Raw genomic sequence first — 15,628 nt, 5'->3', positions numbered from 1 at the left:
TTTTTTTTTTTGCAAAAAATAAAAGAAAAATTAGTAATTGTTTTGTTTGAATACACAAGCAAAACAAATGTACTCATTATATGGTAATTTATGACAATATTACGTTGATATTTATGATAAAAATACTTGTGCTTTTTTTCTGTTTTATTGTAAGAGAGTTATACTTAAAAGAGAATATGTGTATATGAGAGAGAAGAATAGACTAGATACTAGATAGACTGGATATGACAGTTCAGACTATACTGAAGTATAAAAAGTATATAGTCCATACTATTGACTAAAGTCCAGACTATAGACTAGATTATAGCCCAGACTATATACTGCACTATAGCCCAGACTTTTGTATATAGTCCAGACTATAGACCACACTATAATCCTGACTAGACTATAGCCTAGTATATAGAATTGATTACAGTCCAAATAATAGAGTAACATATAGGCTGTAGAATCTAAGTTGAGTATAATCGCGACTACAATCTGATCTGTTCTAGTTCAGTTCTAGTTCAGTTTTTAGTTCAGTTTCTAGTTCAGTTATAGTTCAGTTCTAGTTCAGTTCTAGTTCAGTTCAGTTCTAGTTCAGTTCTAGTTCAGTTCTAGTTCAGTTCTAGTTCAGTTCTAGTTCAGTTCTAGTTCAGTTCTAGTTCAGTTCTAGTTCAGTTCTAGTTCAGTTCTAGTTCAGTTCTAGTTCAGTTCTAGTTCAGTTCTAGTTCAGTTCTAGTTCTAGTTCAGTTCTAGTTCAGTTCTAGTTCAGTTCTAGTTCAGTTCTAGTTCAGTTCTAGTTCAGTTCTAGTTCAGTTTCTAGTTCAGTTTCTAGTTCAGTTGTAGTTCAGTTCTAGTTCAGTTTCTAGTTCAGTTTTAGTTCAGTTTCTAGTTCAGTTCTAGTTGAGTCCTAGTTCAGTACTAGTTCAGTTCTAGTTCAGTTCTACTTCAGTTCTAGTTCAGTTCTAGTTCAGTTCTAGTTCAGTTCTAGTTCAGTTCTAGTTCAGTTCTAGTTCAGTTCTAGTTCAGTTCTAGTTCAGTTCTAGTTCAGTTCTAGTTCAGTTCTAGTTCAGTTCTAGTTCAGTTCTAGTTCAGTTCTAGTTCAGTTCTAGTTCAGTTCTAGTTCAGTTCTAGTTCAGTTCTAGTTCAGTTCTAGTTCAGTTCTAGTTCAGTTCTAGTTCAGTTCTAGTTCAGTTCTAGTTCAGTTCTAGTTCAGTTCTAGTTCAGTTCTAGTTCAGTTCTAGTTCAGTTCTAGTTCAGTTCTAGTTCAGTTCTAGTTCAGTTCTAGTTCAGTTCTAGTTCAGTTCTAGTTCATTTCTATTTCAGTTCTAGTTCAGTTCTAGTTCAGTTCTAGTTCAGTTCTAGTTCAGTTCTAGTTCAGTTCTAGTTCAGTTCTAGTTCAGTTCTAGTTCAGTTCTAGTTCAGTTCTAGTTCAGTTCTAGTTCAGTTCTAGTTCAGTTCTGGTTCAGTTCTGGTTCAGTTCTAGTTCAGTTCTAGTTCAGTTCTAGTTCAGTTCTGGTTCAGTTCTAGTTCAGTTCTAGTTCTAGTTCAAGTTCAAGTTCAGTTCTATTTCAGTTCTAGTTCAGTTCTAGTTCAGTTCTAGTTCAGTTCAGTTCTAGTTCAGTTCTAGTTCAGTTCTAGTTCAGTTCTAGTTCAGTTCTAGTTCAGTTCTAGTTCAGTTCTAGTTCAGTTCTAGTTCAGTTCTAGTTCAGTTCTAGTTCAGTTCTAGTTCAGTTCTAGTTCAGTTCTAGTTCAGTTCTAGTTCAGTTCTAGTTCAGTTCTAGTTCAGTTCTAGTTCAGTTCTAGTTCAGTTCTAGTTCAGTTCTAGTTCAGTTCTAGTTCAGTTCTAGTTCAGTTCTAGTTCAGTTCTAGTTCAGTTCTAGTTCAGTTCTAGTTCAGTTCTAGTTCAGTTCTAGTTCAGTTCTAGTTCAGTTCTAGTTCAGTTCTAGTTCAGTTCTAGTTCAGTTCTAGTTCAGTTCTAGTTCAGTTCTAGTTCAGTTCTAGTTCAGTTCTAGTTCAGTTCTAGTTCAGTTCTAGTTCAGTTCTAGTTCAGTTCTAGTTCAGTTCTAGTTCAGTTCTAGTTCAGTTCTAGTTCAGTTAGTTCTAGTTCTAGTTCAGTTCTGGTTCAGTTCTAGTTCAGTTCTAGTTCAGTTCTAGTTCAGTTCTGGTTCAGTTCTAGTTCAGTTCTAGTTCTAGTTCAAGTTCAAGTTCAGTTCTATTTCAGTTCTCGTTCAGTTCTAGTTCAGTTCTAGTTCAGTTCTAGTTCAGTTCTAGTTCAGTTCTAGTTCAGTTCTAGTTCAGTTCTAGTTCAGTTCTAGTTCAGTTCTAGTTCAGTTCTAGTTCAGTTCTAGTTCAGTTCTAGTTCAGTTCTAGTTCAGTTCTAGTTCAGTTCTAGTTCAGTTCTAGTTCAGTTCTAGTTCAGTTCTAGTTCAGTTCTAGTTCAGTTCTAGTTCAGTTCTAGTTCAGTTCTAGTTCAGTTCTAGTTCAGTTCTAGTTCAGTTCTAGTTCAGTTCTAGTTCAGTTCTAGTTCAGTTCTAGTTCAGTTCTAGTTCAGTTCTAGTTCAGTTCTAGTTCAGTTCAAGTTCAGTTCTAGTTCAGTTTTAGTTTAGTTCTACTGACTAAATAAAACCGCTGAATATCCAAAAAAAAAAATCTCTTAATTAACAACATTTTGTAACAGCTGTTCAGCTATTGTGATTCGTTTACACTCACCCCTACACACAAACAACAAATGGCAAAACAATAACAAACTATTGTGAATGTTTTTAAATGTCATCACGTCACCCCTTAATAAATTGCAGCAAAGAAATGTTTTGATTTTTTTCGTAAAATTTTCATTCATAAAAAAATAAAATATGAAATTAGCAACAAATATAAATCAATTATGGTTTCGAAAACGTACCAATAGTGATGAAAACTTGTGTACTTATTTATTTTTTGCCGTGTTGCGTATAGTGCTAGTGTTTATACCCCAGTTGGGTTATGTGCATCCCGATGAATTTTTCCAAACGGTGGAAGTCATAAATGGTAAGTTTTTTTAAGGTTATTAAAGACAAAGATAATTCTTTACTTTATGGTATTGCAGGTGATCATTTTCGTTTGGAGCATGTAAGAACCTGGGAATTTAACAATACTTTGCCGGTGCGCAGCATAACGCTGCCCTTTATGCTGTTAAGAGTGCCCTGGAGTTTTTTGGAATTCTTTGCTGTTTACTTTAAGGAATACCTAAGTATAGATATATTGGTTAGTTATACTTATTTGGTATTCCCGCGTCTAATCTATTGTTTATTGTCATTTGTTAATGATTGGTCTTTGTATCGGGTGTGCTGTTTATATAGTTTAAGATATGAGATACGTTTATTGGCTTTGGGCAGCAGTTGGGTTATGTTAGTGTTTGGCACTCATACCTTTTCGAATACCATAGAAATGGCTTTGTGTTCTTTGCTTTTGTATATGGTGGCTGAATGTATGATTACCACCAATACAGTGGTTTATAAAAAGGAATTTCTGGAGGAAAAATACGATAAGGCTGCTTCCATAGGAGAACGTGTTAAGATATGGAAACTAAAGACCGCATTACCGCCTCATAACTTTAATAGACTCTTCGCCATGTCTTCTGTTTGCGTGGCAGGCGTGTTTAATCGTCCTACTTTTCTTTTGTTCGGTGCACCCATGGTTTTCTATTGGCTGCTAAGGGGTATGGGCACTAAGACTGTTACCTTTTTAGATTTTCATTTACGCATGATTTTATTTTGTTTAAGTGCCATACCTTGCACTGCTTTCTTTATATTTTGTGATTCCTTATATTATCAACATTTAACTGCAGGAGAAATACAAACTGGCCACATAGGCATAGATAATTTTGTCTTTACTCCTTGGAATTTTATTAAGTACAATTTGGATTCCAAGAAAACCGCCGAACATGGTTTACATCCCAAGTATATACACTTATTTGTTAATATACCCTTACTTTATGGCATTTTGGGTGTCATAGCTTTGGTTTCCTTTGCCCACATGATGATTAGGTTCTTTCGCGCTGAATACCAGGGTTTGCCTAGAGCTCAAAGTATAGTGGGTCTTATGTCGGGTGCCATATTTATACCTTTGTTCTTTCTCTCTCTTATCAATCATCAAGAGCCTAGATTTCTTATACCCTTTACCTTTCCCATTATACTTTTACATGGGCCTAAGTTATTAACTGGTTTCTCTGCTCACTATCCCTTTCGCATGGAACATCCTTGGCTTCGGCTTTTATATGACAAAGTTCTTTGTTCTAAAGTCTCTGCTATGCATGTTCTGAAAATCTGGTATATTACCAATATAACCTTAACCGTATTCTTTGGCTTCATCCATCAAGCCGGCATATTTCCTTTGACCCAATATTTCGAGCAAGCGGTAAAATTAAAATCTCCCGATCAACATTTTCATTTAATTACCTCACACACCTATATGGTACCGCTCTCCTTTATCAACTTACCCAGCTCTCAGACCATCCACTTTAATCGTCAGACCAAACAACGTTATAAAAAACAAAAAGATTTCTATCTTTATGAATATGGCGGCATGGATTTGAAAACTGTTATTTCCAAACTTAAACTTATAATAGCCAATAATGAATTGAAAAAGGAAAGTAAAAAAATTCGATATCGTGTTTTTCTAGCCCTACCTTCTTCTTTAAGCGATGACCTTGACTATGTTTTGCAACAAAGTAATATATCCTATCTAAGTTATGATCTCAAGCGTGTATTTTACCCTCATCTATCTACCGAAGCATTTCCCCAGTTTTTGGGTCGCCATCCTGCCATAATAGATCCTCCTCATTGGTCGGAAGATAATCTAAAGGGTTATTGTAGTTTAGAACAAGAACCTGAATTAAGTTTCTCTTATTTTAGTAAACAGTTTTCTTCGTTTATACATCAATTCGGTTTGGCTTTATATGAGTTTGAATTGAAACGTAATCGTCCTAAAGTAAGGAATTCTCTAACAAATGGCAAATGTTATACCTGATCTGCAGAGAACAAAAATAACACTAGTGGTTAGTTTTAAACCAAAGATTTAGTTTAGTTTTAGTTTATTTGTTTACTTTTTTATGTTAATTTGAAATAATCTTAAAATGCAAGACATCTAAGTGAAGACAATAAGAAAGTTTTACTATTACGGCTGCTATCTTAATTGTTATAAGGATCTCCTAAAATATAACGTCGCCAGTGTCTTTCTCTTAGTATCTTTTATGGCCTTTAGTTTTAAAAATTTTTTTTTAATAAGACATTCCTGTAATTATATCATGTGGCACTTTTTGGTAACTTTTTTCTTTTTAAGAAATAATTATATGCTTTTTATAATGTTATATTTACACTTGATATATCTGTATGTATTTTTTTTTATAGCTTAATAAAATTTTTCAGCTTAAAGCACGCAATCTCTTATTGTTCTTAATAAATAATGTAGCGGTAAACATGTCAAGTTATTTGTCATGTAAAAGTTTTAAAACTAAATTAACGAAAAAAGTGTTTAAATTTGTAAAAGAAGGTAAAAAGATACGACGTTCTGAAATTGAGGACAAGGTTGTTATCAATGAGCTTTGGCGGCAGACAGGCGAAAGTTGTAAAGCATGTTGAAGAACTTAACCCAAAGGATGTACAAATTTGGGAGCAGCTCAGAGTGTAGTCTTAATCTAGTTTATAAACTTAGTTTAGTATGTACTTAGTTTACTATATATTCTAGTTTGTATTTTGTGTTATAGTCTAGTATATACATAGTCTAGTCTATAGTTTAGTCTATAGTTTAGTTTAGTCTATAGTCTAGTCTGTAGTCTAGCTTGTAGTCTAGTCTATAGCTTATCTCACAGGATACTGTTTAGTTTATAGCGAAGCTATAGTCTAGTTAGTATATAGACAAGTTAAACTGGCTTACTATAGTCTATCCTATAGTTTAGTCTAAACTTTATTCTAGTTTATAGTTTATTCTATAGTCCAGTCGGCAATCTAGTCTATAGTCTAATATAGGTTAAGGGTATTATTTAGTTAATAGTGAAGCCTATAGTCCAGTTAGTAAGTTGTCAAGTTGAACTATCCTTCTAAAGTCTATCCTATAGCTTAGTCCAAATTCTAGTATATAATGTAATCTAATGTCTAACCTATAGCCTAGTCTATAGTATACATTCTAGTCTATATTCTACTATATAATCCAGTCAATAGTCTAAAGTCTCCTCTATTATTTAGTCTGCAGTATAGACTGTAGCCTAGTCTAGGCCTAAAAATAAAACAATCTCTTAATTTTACGATTTAAAGAATTTATTTTTTAATTTCTTTATTTTATTGTATAGTATAATTTTAGGTTTTTACTTAATCTTTTTTCATAATTTGATTCTTTTTTTTTTCTTAAATTTTTTTTCTCATCATTTTCTTTTTCATACAATTAAAGTTATACAATTTATTTAGGCAATTGATAGTTTTATTATATTAATATATTGAAATGAGCATTACATTTAGATTTCTGATTTTTATTTATTAATTTTAATAAATTGTTTTAAATTTATTTATTTTATTATTTTACTTTTTTTTTTTGATTTGTAATTCAAAATTATATAATTTTATGGAAAATTTTTTTTTGAAAACTTACTACTATTTCAAGTTGAAAATTGTGTTCTATATAAGTATTAAATTGTATAATAAAGATGAGTTTATTTAAATATGTTTCAAGTATATTATTTATGTAATTTTAGTAAAATTTATTTTTAAAATAGGTTTTATAACTTTGTTTTAAACTAGTGATTTATTAAAAAAAAAGTTAAGAAAATTATTTATAAGTAATATAAATTAATTAAAGTTACTAACCATGATTCAAAAATATTTTTTTTTTTGTAGATTTTTCTGTTAAATTTTTAAAAATTTCTAATTTAATTTTAATATATTAAATAATTATAATAAAAAGTGTTAACATTTGTTGGGATAAGACTAAACTATAGTCAAGACCTTAGACTAAACTATAGTCAAGACTATAGACTAAACTTTAGACAAGATTATAGACTAACCTATAGTTAAGTTTATAGACTAAACTATAATCCAGACTAGAGTATGTAATATTTGGTACCCTTTTTTAACTCTAATTTTTTGTTTTAATAATTTAGTGTATATAAAGTTGTTGTATTATAAAGTCTATAATTTGTTTTATATAATTATATTCATATAATTTACCTTTTAATAGAAGAAAATATTTTTTTCTTTTTGGCTTAAACTTAAGATAGTATAGGTACTAATGCTCCGAGTTTTTATGTTTTATTAAATATTAATAATATTTTATATTAAATAGTTTTATTTTTTTTATTAGTTTAGTTATAAATATAGCTTTGCTACTAGTATTTAATTATTTTTATTTTAGTTTTTAATATTTATAAAGTAAGTTATAAAATATATTTATATATGTAGTATGATTTACTTTTATTTCGCTTGATTGATAATGATATTTAGCTTAAAAATTGTCTTAAATTTAGTTTAGATAAGGTCTTTTTTAAGTTGTTTAGTAAAGCTAAAGAAAATTTGAGAAAGTTGCATTTTGGAGAACCTCAAAAACAAGGAAATTTGATCACTATATATAGAAAACTTTAATTATAGGCTAGAAAAACTAGTCTCTAGAGATACTAAATAATATATATCATATTAACTTCTCATGTTTTTTCACACAATTCCTTTAAAATTTTCAATTTATATTAGCCTTAAAGTATGCTAAACCTTTTAGCAAAAACGGCTTAAGTGTGAGGTTTTAATAAACTATTTTAGAACCATACCATAACGTGCTTCCACCACCCTTTACAATACTTAACTTTATGTTAATTTATATGTCTAAATTTTATTTGAAAAAAGGAAAATGCTAATTCTACTAATTTAAAAAAAATACATATTTATAGATTTCCTAAAAATATGCTTCATTTTATATGCATTTTTGTAGAGAAAATATTTATTTTAAACCTTTTTTTTCAAGCGTTGGGTCATTCGTAAAATTTCAGTTTCTGTATTTGTATGTAAATGTAGGCAACACTTTGTTTTTGCTAATGTTACCCTAAAGTATGCTTTAGTATTTGGGTTATACGATTAAAGCTAAAGTTTTGCTTTCAAAGAAATGTAAGAGAATTCTGTGTTTTAAGTGAAATTTTAAAGTACCTGCTGTAGGTCAGTTCTAGTTTTTTAAAGTAATAGTTGCATGGGAAGTGGATCCATGAAGAAGTTACAGTAAACTATAGGATATAGGCTAAAGATTAGCAAAGGCTATATACTTAACTATAGAACAAACTATAGCTGAAACTATAGACTAAACTATAGCCGAAACTATAGACTAGACTAATAACTACTGTATAGGCTATAGACTAAGTTATAGTCAATACTATAGATAAAGACAAAACTATAGCCTAGACTTTAGACTAAACTATAGGCAAGACTATAGAATAAACTATAGTCATGACTATAGACTAAACTATAGTCAAGACTATAGAGAAAACTAAAGTTAAGATTATTGACTAAACAATAGTCTTGATTATAGACTAAACTCTAGTCTTGAGAATAGACTTAACTATAGTTTTGACTATAGTCAAGACTATAGACTAAACTATAGTTAAGACTACAGACTAAGCTATTGTCAAGACTATAGACTAATCTATAGTCAAGACTGTGGACTAAACTCTAGTCAAGACTATAGACTAAACTATAGTCAAGACTATAGACTAATCTATATTGAAGACTATAGACTAAACAATAGTCAAGACTATAGAATAAACTATAGTCAATCTATAGACTAAACTATATTCAAGACTACATACTAAACTATAGTCAAAACTATAGTATAAACTATTGCCAAAACAATAAACTAAACTATAGTCAAGGCTACAGACTAAACTATTGTCAAGACTATAGTCAGGACTATAGACTAAACTATAATCAGGACTATAGACTAAACTATAGTCAAGACTTTGGACTAAACTATAGTCAAGACTATAGGCTAAACTATAGTCGAGACTATTGACTAAACTATAGTCAAGACTATAGACTTAACTGTAGTCAGGACTATGGACTAAACTATAGTCAAGACTATAGACTAAACTATAGTCAGAATTATGGACTAAACTATAGACTAAAGTATACACTAAACTATAGTCAAAACTATAGACTAAACTATAGTCAAGACTATAGACTAAACTATAATCAGGACTATAGACTAAACTATAATCAAGACTATAGCCTAAACTGTAAACTTAACTATAGTCAGGACTATAGACTAAACTATAGTCAAGACTATAGACTTAACTACAGTCAGGACTATGGACTAAACTATAGTCAGGACTATAGACTAAACTATAGTCAAGACTATGGACTAAACTATAGTTAAGACTATAGACTAAACTATAGTCAAGACTATAGACTAAACTATAGGCAGGATTATGGACTAAACTATAGACTAAAGTATAGAATAAACTATAGACTAAACTATAGTCAAAACTATAGACTAAACTATAGTCAAGACTATAGACTAAACTATAGTCAGGACTATAGACTAAACTATAGTCAAGACTATAGACTAAACTGTAGACTTAACTATAGTCAGGACTATAGACTGAACTATAGTCAAGACTATAAATAAACTATAGTCAAGACTGTAGTCTAAACTATAGTCATGACTATAGACTAAACTATGGTCAGGACTATAGACTAAACTATAATCCGGACTAGAGACTAAACTATAGTCAAGACTATAGACTAAAAGATTATAGTCAAGATTATAGACTAAAAGATTATAGTCAAGACTATAGATTAAAAGATTATAGTCAAGGCTACAGACTAACAATAGCTAAGACTATAGAGTAAAATATGGTCAAGACTATAGACTAAACTATATTCAAGACTGTAGACTAAAAGACTATAGTCAAGACTATAGACTGAACTACAGTCAAGACTATAGACTAAACTATAGTCAGGACTATAGACTAAACTATGGTCAGAACTATAGACTAAACTATTGTCAAGACTATAGCTAAACTATAGTCAAGACTATAGCTAGACAATAGTCAAGACTGTAGACTAAACTATAATCAAGACTATAATCAAGACTACAGACTTAACTATAGTCAGGACTATAGACTAAACTATAGTCAAGACTATAGACAAAACTATGGTCAAGACTATAGACTAAACTATAGTCAAGACTATAAACTAAACTGTAGTCAAGACTATAGACTAAACTATAGTCAAGACTATAGACAAAACTATAGTCAAGACTATAGACTAAACTATAGTCAAGACTATAAACTAAACTATAGTCAAGACTATAGACTAAACTATAGTCAAGACTATAGACTAAACTATAGTCAAGACTATAGGGTAAACTATAGTCAAGGCTATAGATTTAACTGTAGTCTGGAAGAAGACATTGTTGTTATTTTTTTCTAGAATAAAAATATAAAATTTGAAAAAGTTCTAAACATTTTTTTAATAAGTTTCAAAAAGTTGAAAATAGTTCCCTAGTTAAATGTAAATTGTTTCTTAAATAGTTAGGTTATGTTTATCTAACACTCATAAATTAGTTTAATTTATTTAAGGCTTAAAATATTTAATGATTTTTATTAATGTATGAGTTTTTTTGTTTAACCACCTATATTAATAATATTTTGAAGACTTGTTTTTCTTATAAATCTTAATTTCTTTTTTCAATATTTTTTTTGTAGGTTTTTTTTCAATTCTTAAATTATTTTTTAGTTTTCTATTTATTTCACTTGTGGTACTTGTAGACTCCTATTTAATAAATTTAGTTATTGCTTAAAAACACCAAAAATAATTATTTAATAAAAAAAATTTTACTTTAATTTTTAATAATTTATTATTTATTTTTAATAAAATTTTTAAATAAAAACTTATTCGTTTTCTTTTTTTCGGTTAAAGTTTATAAATTATACTCGTTTTTTTTGTAATGCAGGGGCAGACATTATTTATAAACGAGTTTGTTTTTTTTTGTGGTATTTTTATATATTTACTAATATTTTTCTTAATAAAATTTTAAAGCTCCCTTGTTTGGAAGCTTTTTTCCAAATATTTTTTTCATATTTTTAATTTAGTTAAGAAATCTTTAGTTTAAGGGAAGAAAGTTTCGAAAATTTTGTTGAAAGTTTAAGTTAGTTTTGAAATGCGTTAGCTTTTTCTAATATCAATAAAAGTTGAGTTTTTTTCTAGATATTTAAGGAAATATGTTTAAGCTTATTTGAGCTTAATTTTTAATAGAAATATTAGCAATAAATAGTTAAAACTATCTTGAGCTTTTTAGCTATTATTTGAAAGAAGGTTTGTTCTACCTTTAAAGAAAATTCAGGTGGAAATAAAATGTAAAGCTTTAAAGCTTTATTACTCTTATTGAGTTACTGAGCAGGATCAAAAAGAAATGTGGAAACATCAGGGAAATTTTCAAAAGTTAAAAGCTTTTCAAAGTTTGATTTTGTAAAGAACAATTCTTAAAGCTTTAATACAAAAAGAGATACCAAAAAGTTTAATACAAAAAGCTTTTATTTTTAATATCAAAGCTTACTTATTATTTAAAGAAAATAAATCTTTTTAAAACTTTTAATAAAAAGCTTTTCTAAAAGAACAGCTTATAAAAGCTTTCAAACATTTTAAGGCAAAAGTTTTGTTAAAAACTATTCTTCAAATAAAAAGCTTTATTCAAATCATGCAAAAAGCTTTATTTAAATATGACAAAAGCTATAAAAAGAAATCTTTAATTAATAAGAAGCTTTTTAGAAGTTCTTTCTTTAAAGTTTTAATGAAAAATCATGTTTAAAGCTGTAAACAATAAAACTTAAACAGCTTTTATAGTATAATAAACGAGTAGTTTCCTGAATGTCAAAAGCTTTTAAATCAAAACATTCATTCATAAGTGTTTTAAAAGATCTAATGAATAATGTTTATAAAAGCTTTAAAGCTGTAAAAAGCTTTTAAAATAAATATTAAGTTCAAACGCTTTTTAGAAGCACTTGTTGAGATTAATTTTGAAAAGCTTCAATTTAAAAGATAGAATGAAAAATCTGACTTCATGAAAAAAAGCTTTTAAAAATGTCAATTTGACATTCTAATGTCTAAAATCTTTAAATTAAAAGCTTTCTAGAAGATCTAGTTAAATAAGCTTTTTAATAGCTTTAATGACAAGCCAAGTTTAAAGCTGTAGTCAATAATGCTTAAAAATCTTAATTAAGGTCTAACAAACTGAAGTTCTTTCTCAAATTTTAAAAGCTTTTATGGAAAAAAAGTTTCAAAAAAGCTTTAACAAGAAGCTTCTAATATATAAAAAGAGTTTGAAATCTTTAATTAGACATTCAAATATCCAAATTTTTGAAATCAAAAGCTTTCTTCTATTGAAATAAGCTTTCTAATAGCTCTAATAAAAAAATCATATTAAATGCTGTAGTTAATAAAGTTAAAAGAGCTTCTTTAATTTAAAAGCTTTTACCAGATCTAAGAAAAAAAGATTGTAAAAAGCTTTAAAATCTTCTAATATGTAAAAAGCTTTTTAAACAAAATCAGAAGCTTAACAGAAACTCTAGTGACGTATACTTTGTTAAAAGCTTTAATGAAAAATCATGTTTAAAGCTGTATTCAATAAAGCTTTTAAAGTTTCTAACGAACAAAGGTTCTTCTTTAAAGGTAGAAAGCTTAAACAAGTTTGTAAAAGCTTTCTTAAACTTTAATGGAAAAAATTTTTAAGGCAAATCTTTAATTCAAAAGCTTTTTAGAAATTTCGGTGTATAAAACTATTTAAAAGCTGTAATGGAATAGGTGTCTTAAAAGCTTTTTAATGAATAATGCTTTCATATGTAAAAATCTTTTAAGTATATTTTTATTACAAAGACTTCGTAACAGCTGTGGGGAAAAACCTTTTTTAAAGGATCTGCTTTAAATCTTTATGAAAGCTTTAATGAAGAAAGTAACTTCTAAAAAATTATAATAAACAAGATATTAAAAAGCTTTTAACGGTTTAACTAGTTTGTTTTGTCTACCGCTTTTAAACAGTCCTAAGTTTGTAATGTAGAAAAATGTAATTTTAATACCATAGGCTATTAAAAGCTAACAAAGCTTTTCTTTTAGAAATAAGTTGATTTTAATGTGTGTCAAGACTTTGGAAAAGAGTTTTGATAGAACGTGTTCGTAAGAATTTATAGAAAGTTGTTGGGTACTTCAACAAGATGGGGAGTTCTTTATAAACTGAAAAGCTTTCTTCTTGGTCATTGGTTTCAAGACGGTTTTACAGTTCCTTTCATTATTTTCTTTAACTTTGAAAAGTATTAGAAATTAGCAGGAATTAGTTTATTTAGTTTTATTTTTTTTTTGAGTTTCTAAATCTTTTTTGTTTATTATTTTTAAAGTGATGTTAAAGATATGTATTTGATTCTGTTCTATATAGCAGTTTTAATGGTGATTTCTGTTAAATTTTTAATTGTGTCTAATGTTCTTAAAATTTAGTTTTATTTCAATTTAAACTATACGATGTAGCGCATATTGCTTTGGTTTTTAAAGTAATAACGAGTTTACAGAATTTTTACAAAGTTTTTTGTTGTGATTTAATGTTTTTTTGAGGGTTATTTTTCTATGAAAATTATTTGCTGCATTTGTTATGAAGTTAAAGCCTTAAAGTAGGCTTTGATTTTTTTAAGTTTTATAAGTTAATGTAACAGCCTAGATATAGGCTAAAGTTTTTTTAAGTAAAAAAAAAAAAAAAAAAAAAATTATTGCTGAATATGTAGTAGAGTTTTATAAAGATGATGATTGTTATGTAAAGAAAGCTTAAAATCTATGGTTTTATTTTATAAAATAAAAATTTATTTTATATAAAAAAATTTTAAGAAAAATGTTAAAAAGTAAAATTAATAATTTCATGAAATAGTTGGAGAAATATTTTATATTGCTTTTCTTGTTCGATATGTTGTTAAATAGTTCGGAAAAGCTTAGCATTAAAGCTTTGAATAGAACGTAAATAAACTTAAAACTTTTATAAAAGGAAACATAATTGAAAAATAAGATTTTCAAAAGCTTTAATGCCAATATACAACTATAAAAGCTTTTCTTTTAAACAGTTTCAAAAGCTTTCTTTTAAAACTGCTGCAAAAGCTTTAAAGAACAAAAAGCTTTTGATAAAAAGTTTTAACAAAAACCGTTTAAAAGGTTTAAAAAAACAATATTAATGAAAAAGTGCTTTTAAAATATTTTTAGAAAAAAGCTTTTTATAAACAAATATTTGAGAAAAACTTTTAAAGCTTTAGAGTTAATAAAAAACTTTAATAAGGTTGAATAAAAAACTTTAGTGAAAAAGCTTTTAAAATATTTATAAAAAAAGCTTTTTATGAAAAAACATATTTAATGAGTAAAACTTTTAAAGCTTTAGAGTTAATAAAACTTTAAAAAAATCAGAAAAAACAACTTTTGTGAAAAGAAGCTTTTAATGAATTAAATTATATATAATGAAGAAACTATCAAAAAGTTTAAAGTTTAAAGAGAACAGCTTAATTTAAAAACCTTTTAATAGCTTTATAGGAAAAAAGCTTTAAATTAAAAATTATTGAAACAAGAAAAATCTTTAATGAAATTCACTTTATTAAAAATAGTTTTACAGATTAAGCTTTTAATCACAAATCATTAAAACAGGAAAAAATGCATGCAAAAGCTTTATAAAAAAAGCTTCAATAAACCTTAAGCTTTAATAAATAAAGGTTCATAAATTTAAAGAAAAAGAAAAATGAAGAATTAATTCAAAGAAAAGATTAAATTAAAAGAGCTTTTAAAAGTTTTAAATCTTTTTAAATTATTAAAACAAAAGCTTTATAAAAAAAGCTTTATAAAAAACACTTTAATTAACTATAAGCTTTAATGAAAAAAAAAGCTTTACTAAAGTATAATTTCAGAAATTCAAAGAAAAACTTTGAAAGCTTATATTAATAAAGCTTTTAAAAGCTGTATTTGAAAAAACTTTAAATAAAAACTTATTAAAATCAATTAAAAGAAGTTTTCTTTAATTAGAAAAGCTTTATATGAAAACTTATTAAAAACAAATAAAACGTGTTTTCAAAAGGTTTAAGTCAAAAAGCTTCAACAAACTTTAAGCTTTAATGAAGCAAGCTTTTATAACAAAAGTTTGTAGAAATTTAAAAAAAGGCTCTTCATAAACTTAAAGACTAGTACTTTAATAACGAAAGCTTCAAAGGCAAATGCTTTCAGAAGTTTTATTTAACAGAAAATGTTTTCAAAAGCTTCAAAACAGAAAGCTTTTGTAAATATAAAGCTTAAAATTAAAAAAAGAAAACAAAATTTTTTAAAGCATTAAAAAAAATACAGTAATTCAAAAAGCTTTATAACAAAAAGCTTCTTTTGGGTTAACCAAAGAAAAGAGCTTTTAAAAGTTGTAATAAAAAGTAAATACCAAAAAAACCAAATAATAAAATGAAAACCTTTTATAACACAACAAAAACTAAAAAAGCTTCTTAAAGCTTTTCACGAAAAGAAATTCTAATTCATACACAAAATAATAAAACCAAAATCATTTTATAACAAAATTAATTTTTTTTTAATTAAAAATTTATTGTTTGTTTTTGTTTTTGTAATAATATTTTCTTTACTATAACTTAAAA

The 15,628-nt window shown here is 27.3% G+C and overlaps 1 protein-coding gene across 1 annotated transcript; it reads left to right on the top strand.

Moving 5' to 3' along the window:
* The first annotated feature begins 2,716 nt into the window (after positions 1-2,716).
* LOC119605100 (GPI mannosyltransferase 4) lies at positions 2,717-5,339 on the top strand. The gene is made up of 2 exons (XM_037958047.1): positions 2,717-3,006; positions 3,065-5,339. Exons 1-2 carry the CDS (start codon positions 2,835-2,837, stop codon positions 4,984-4,986), a joined length of 2,094 nt encoding a protein of 697 aa, XP_037813975.1. The 5' UTR covers positions 2,717-2,834; the 3' UTR covers positions 4,987-5,339.
* Positions 5,340-15,628: the final 10,289 nt, after the last annotated feature.

The sequence above is a fragment of the Lucilia sericata genome, unplaced genomic scaffold (genome assembly GCF_015586225.1).
Source record: "Lucilia sericata isolate MDLA Ls3-8-SP2 unplaced genomic scaffold, ASM1558622v1 Contig000456F_arrow, whole genome shotgun sequence".
Classification (NCBI taxonomy): Eukaryota; Metazoa; Arthropoda; class Insecta; order Diptera; family Calliphoridae; genus Lucilia; species Lucilia sericata.
Note: the sequence above shows the minus strand (reverse complement) of the source record. Positions and strands in the feature narration are given on the sequence as shown.

Coding starts and splice junctions, on each gene's coding strand:
- LOC119605100 (XM_037958047.1), top strand. CDS start 2,835: ATGAAATTAGCAACAAATATAAATCAATTATGGTTTCGAAAACGTACC. Junction 3,007..3,064: donor AACGGTGGAAGTCATAAATG/GTAAGTTTTTTT, acceptor ATGGTATTGCAG/GTGATCATTTTCGTTTGGAG.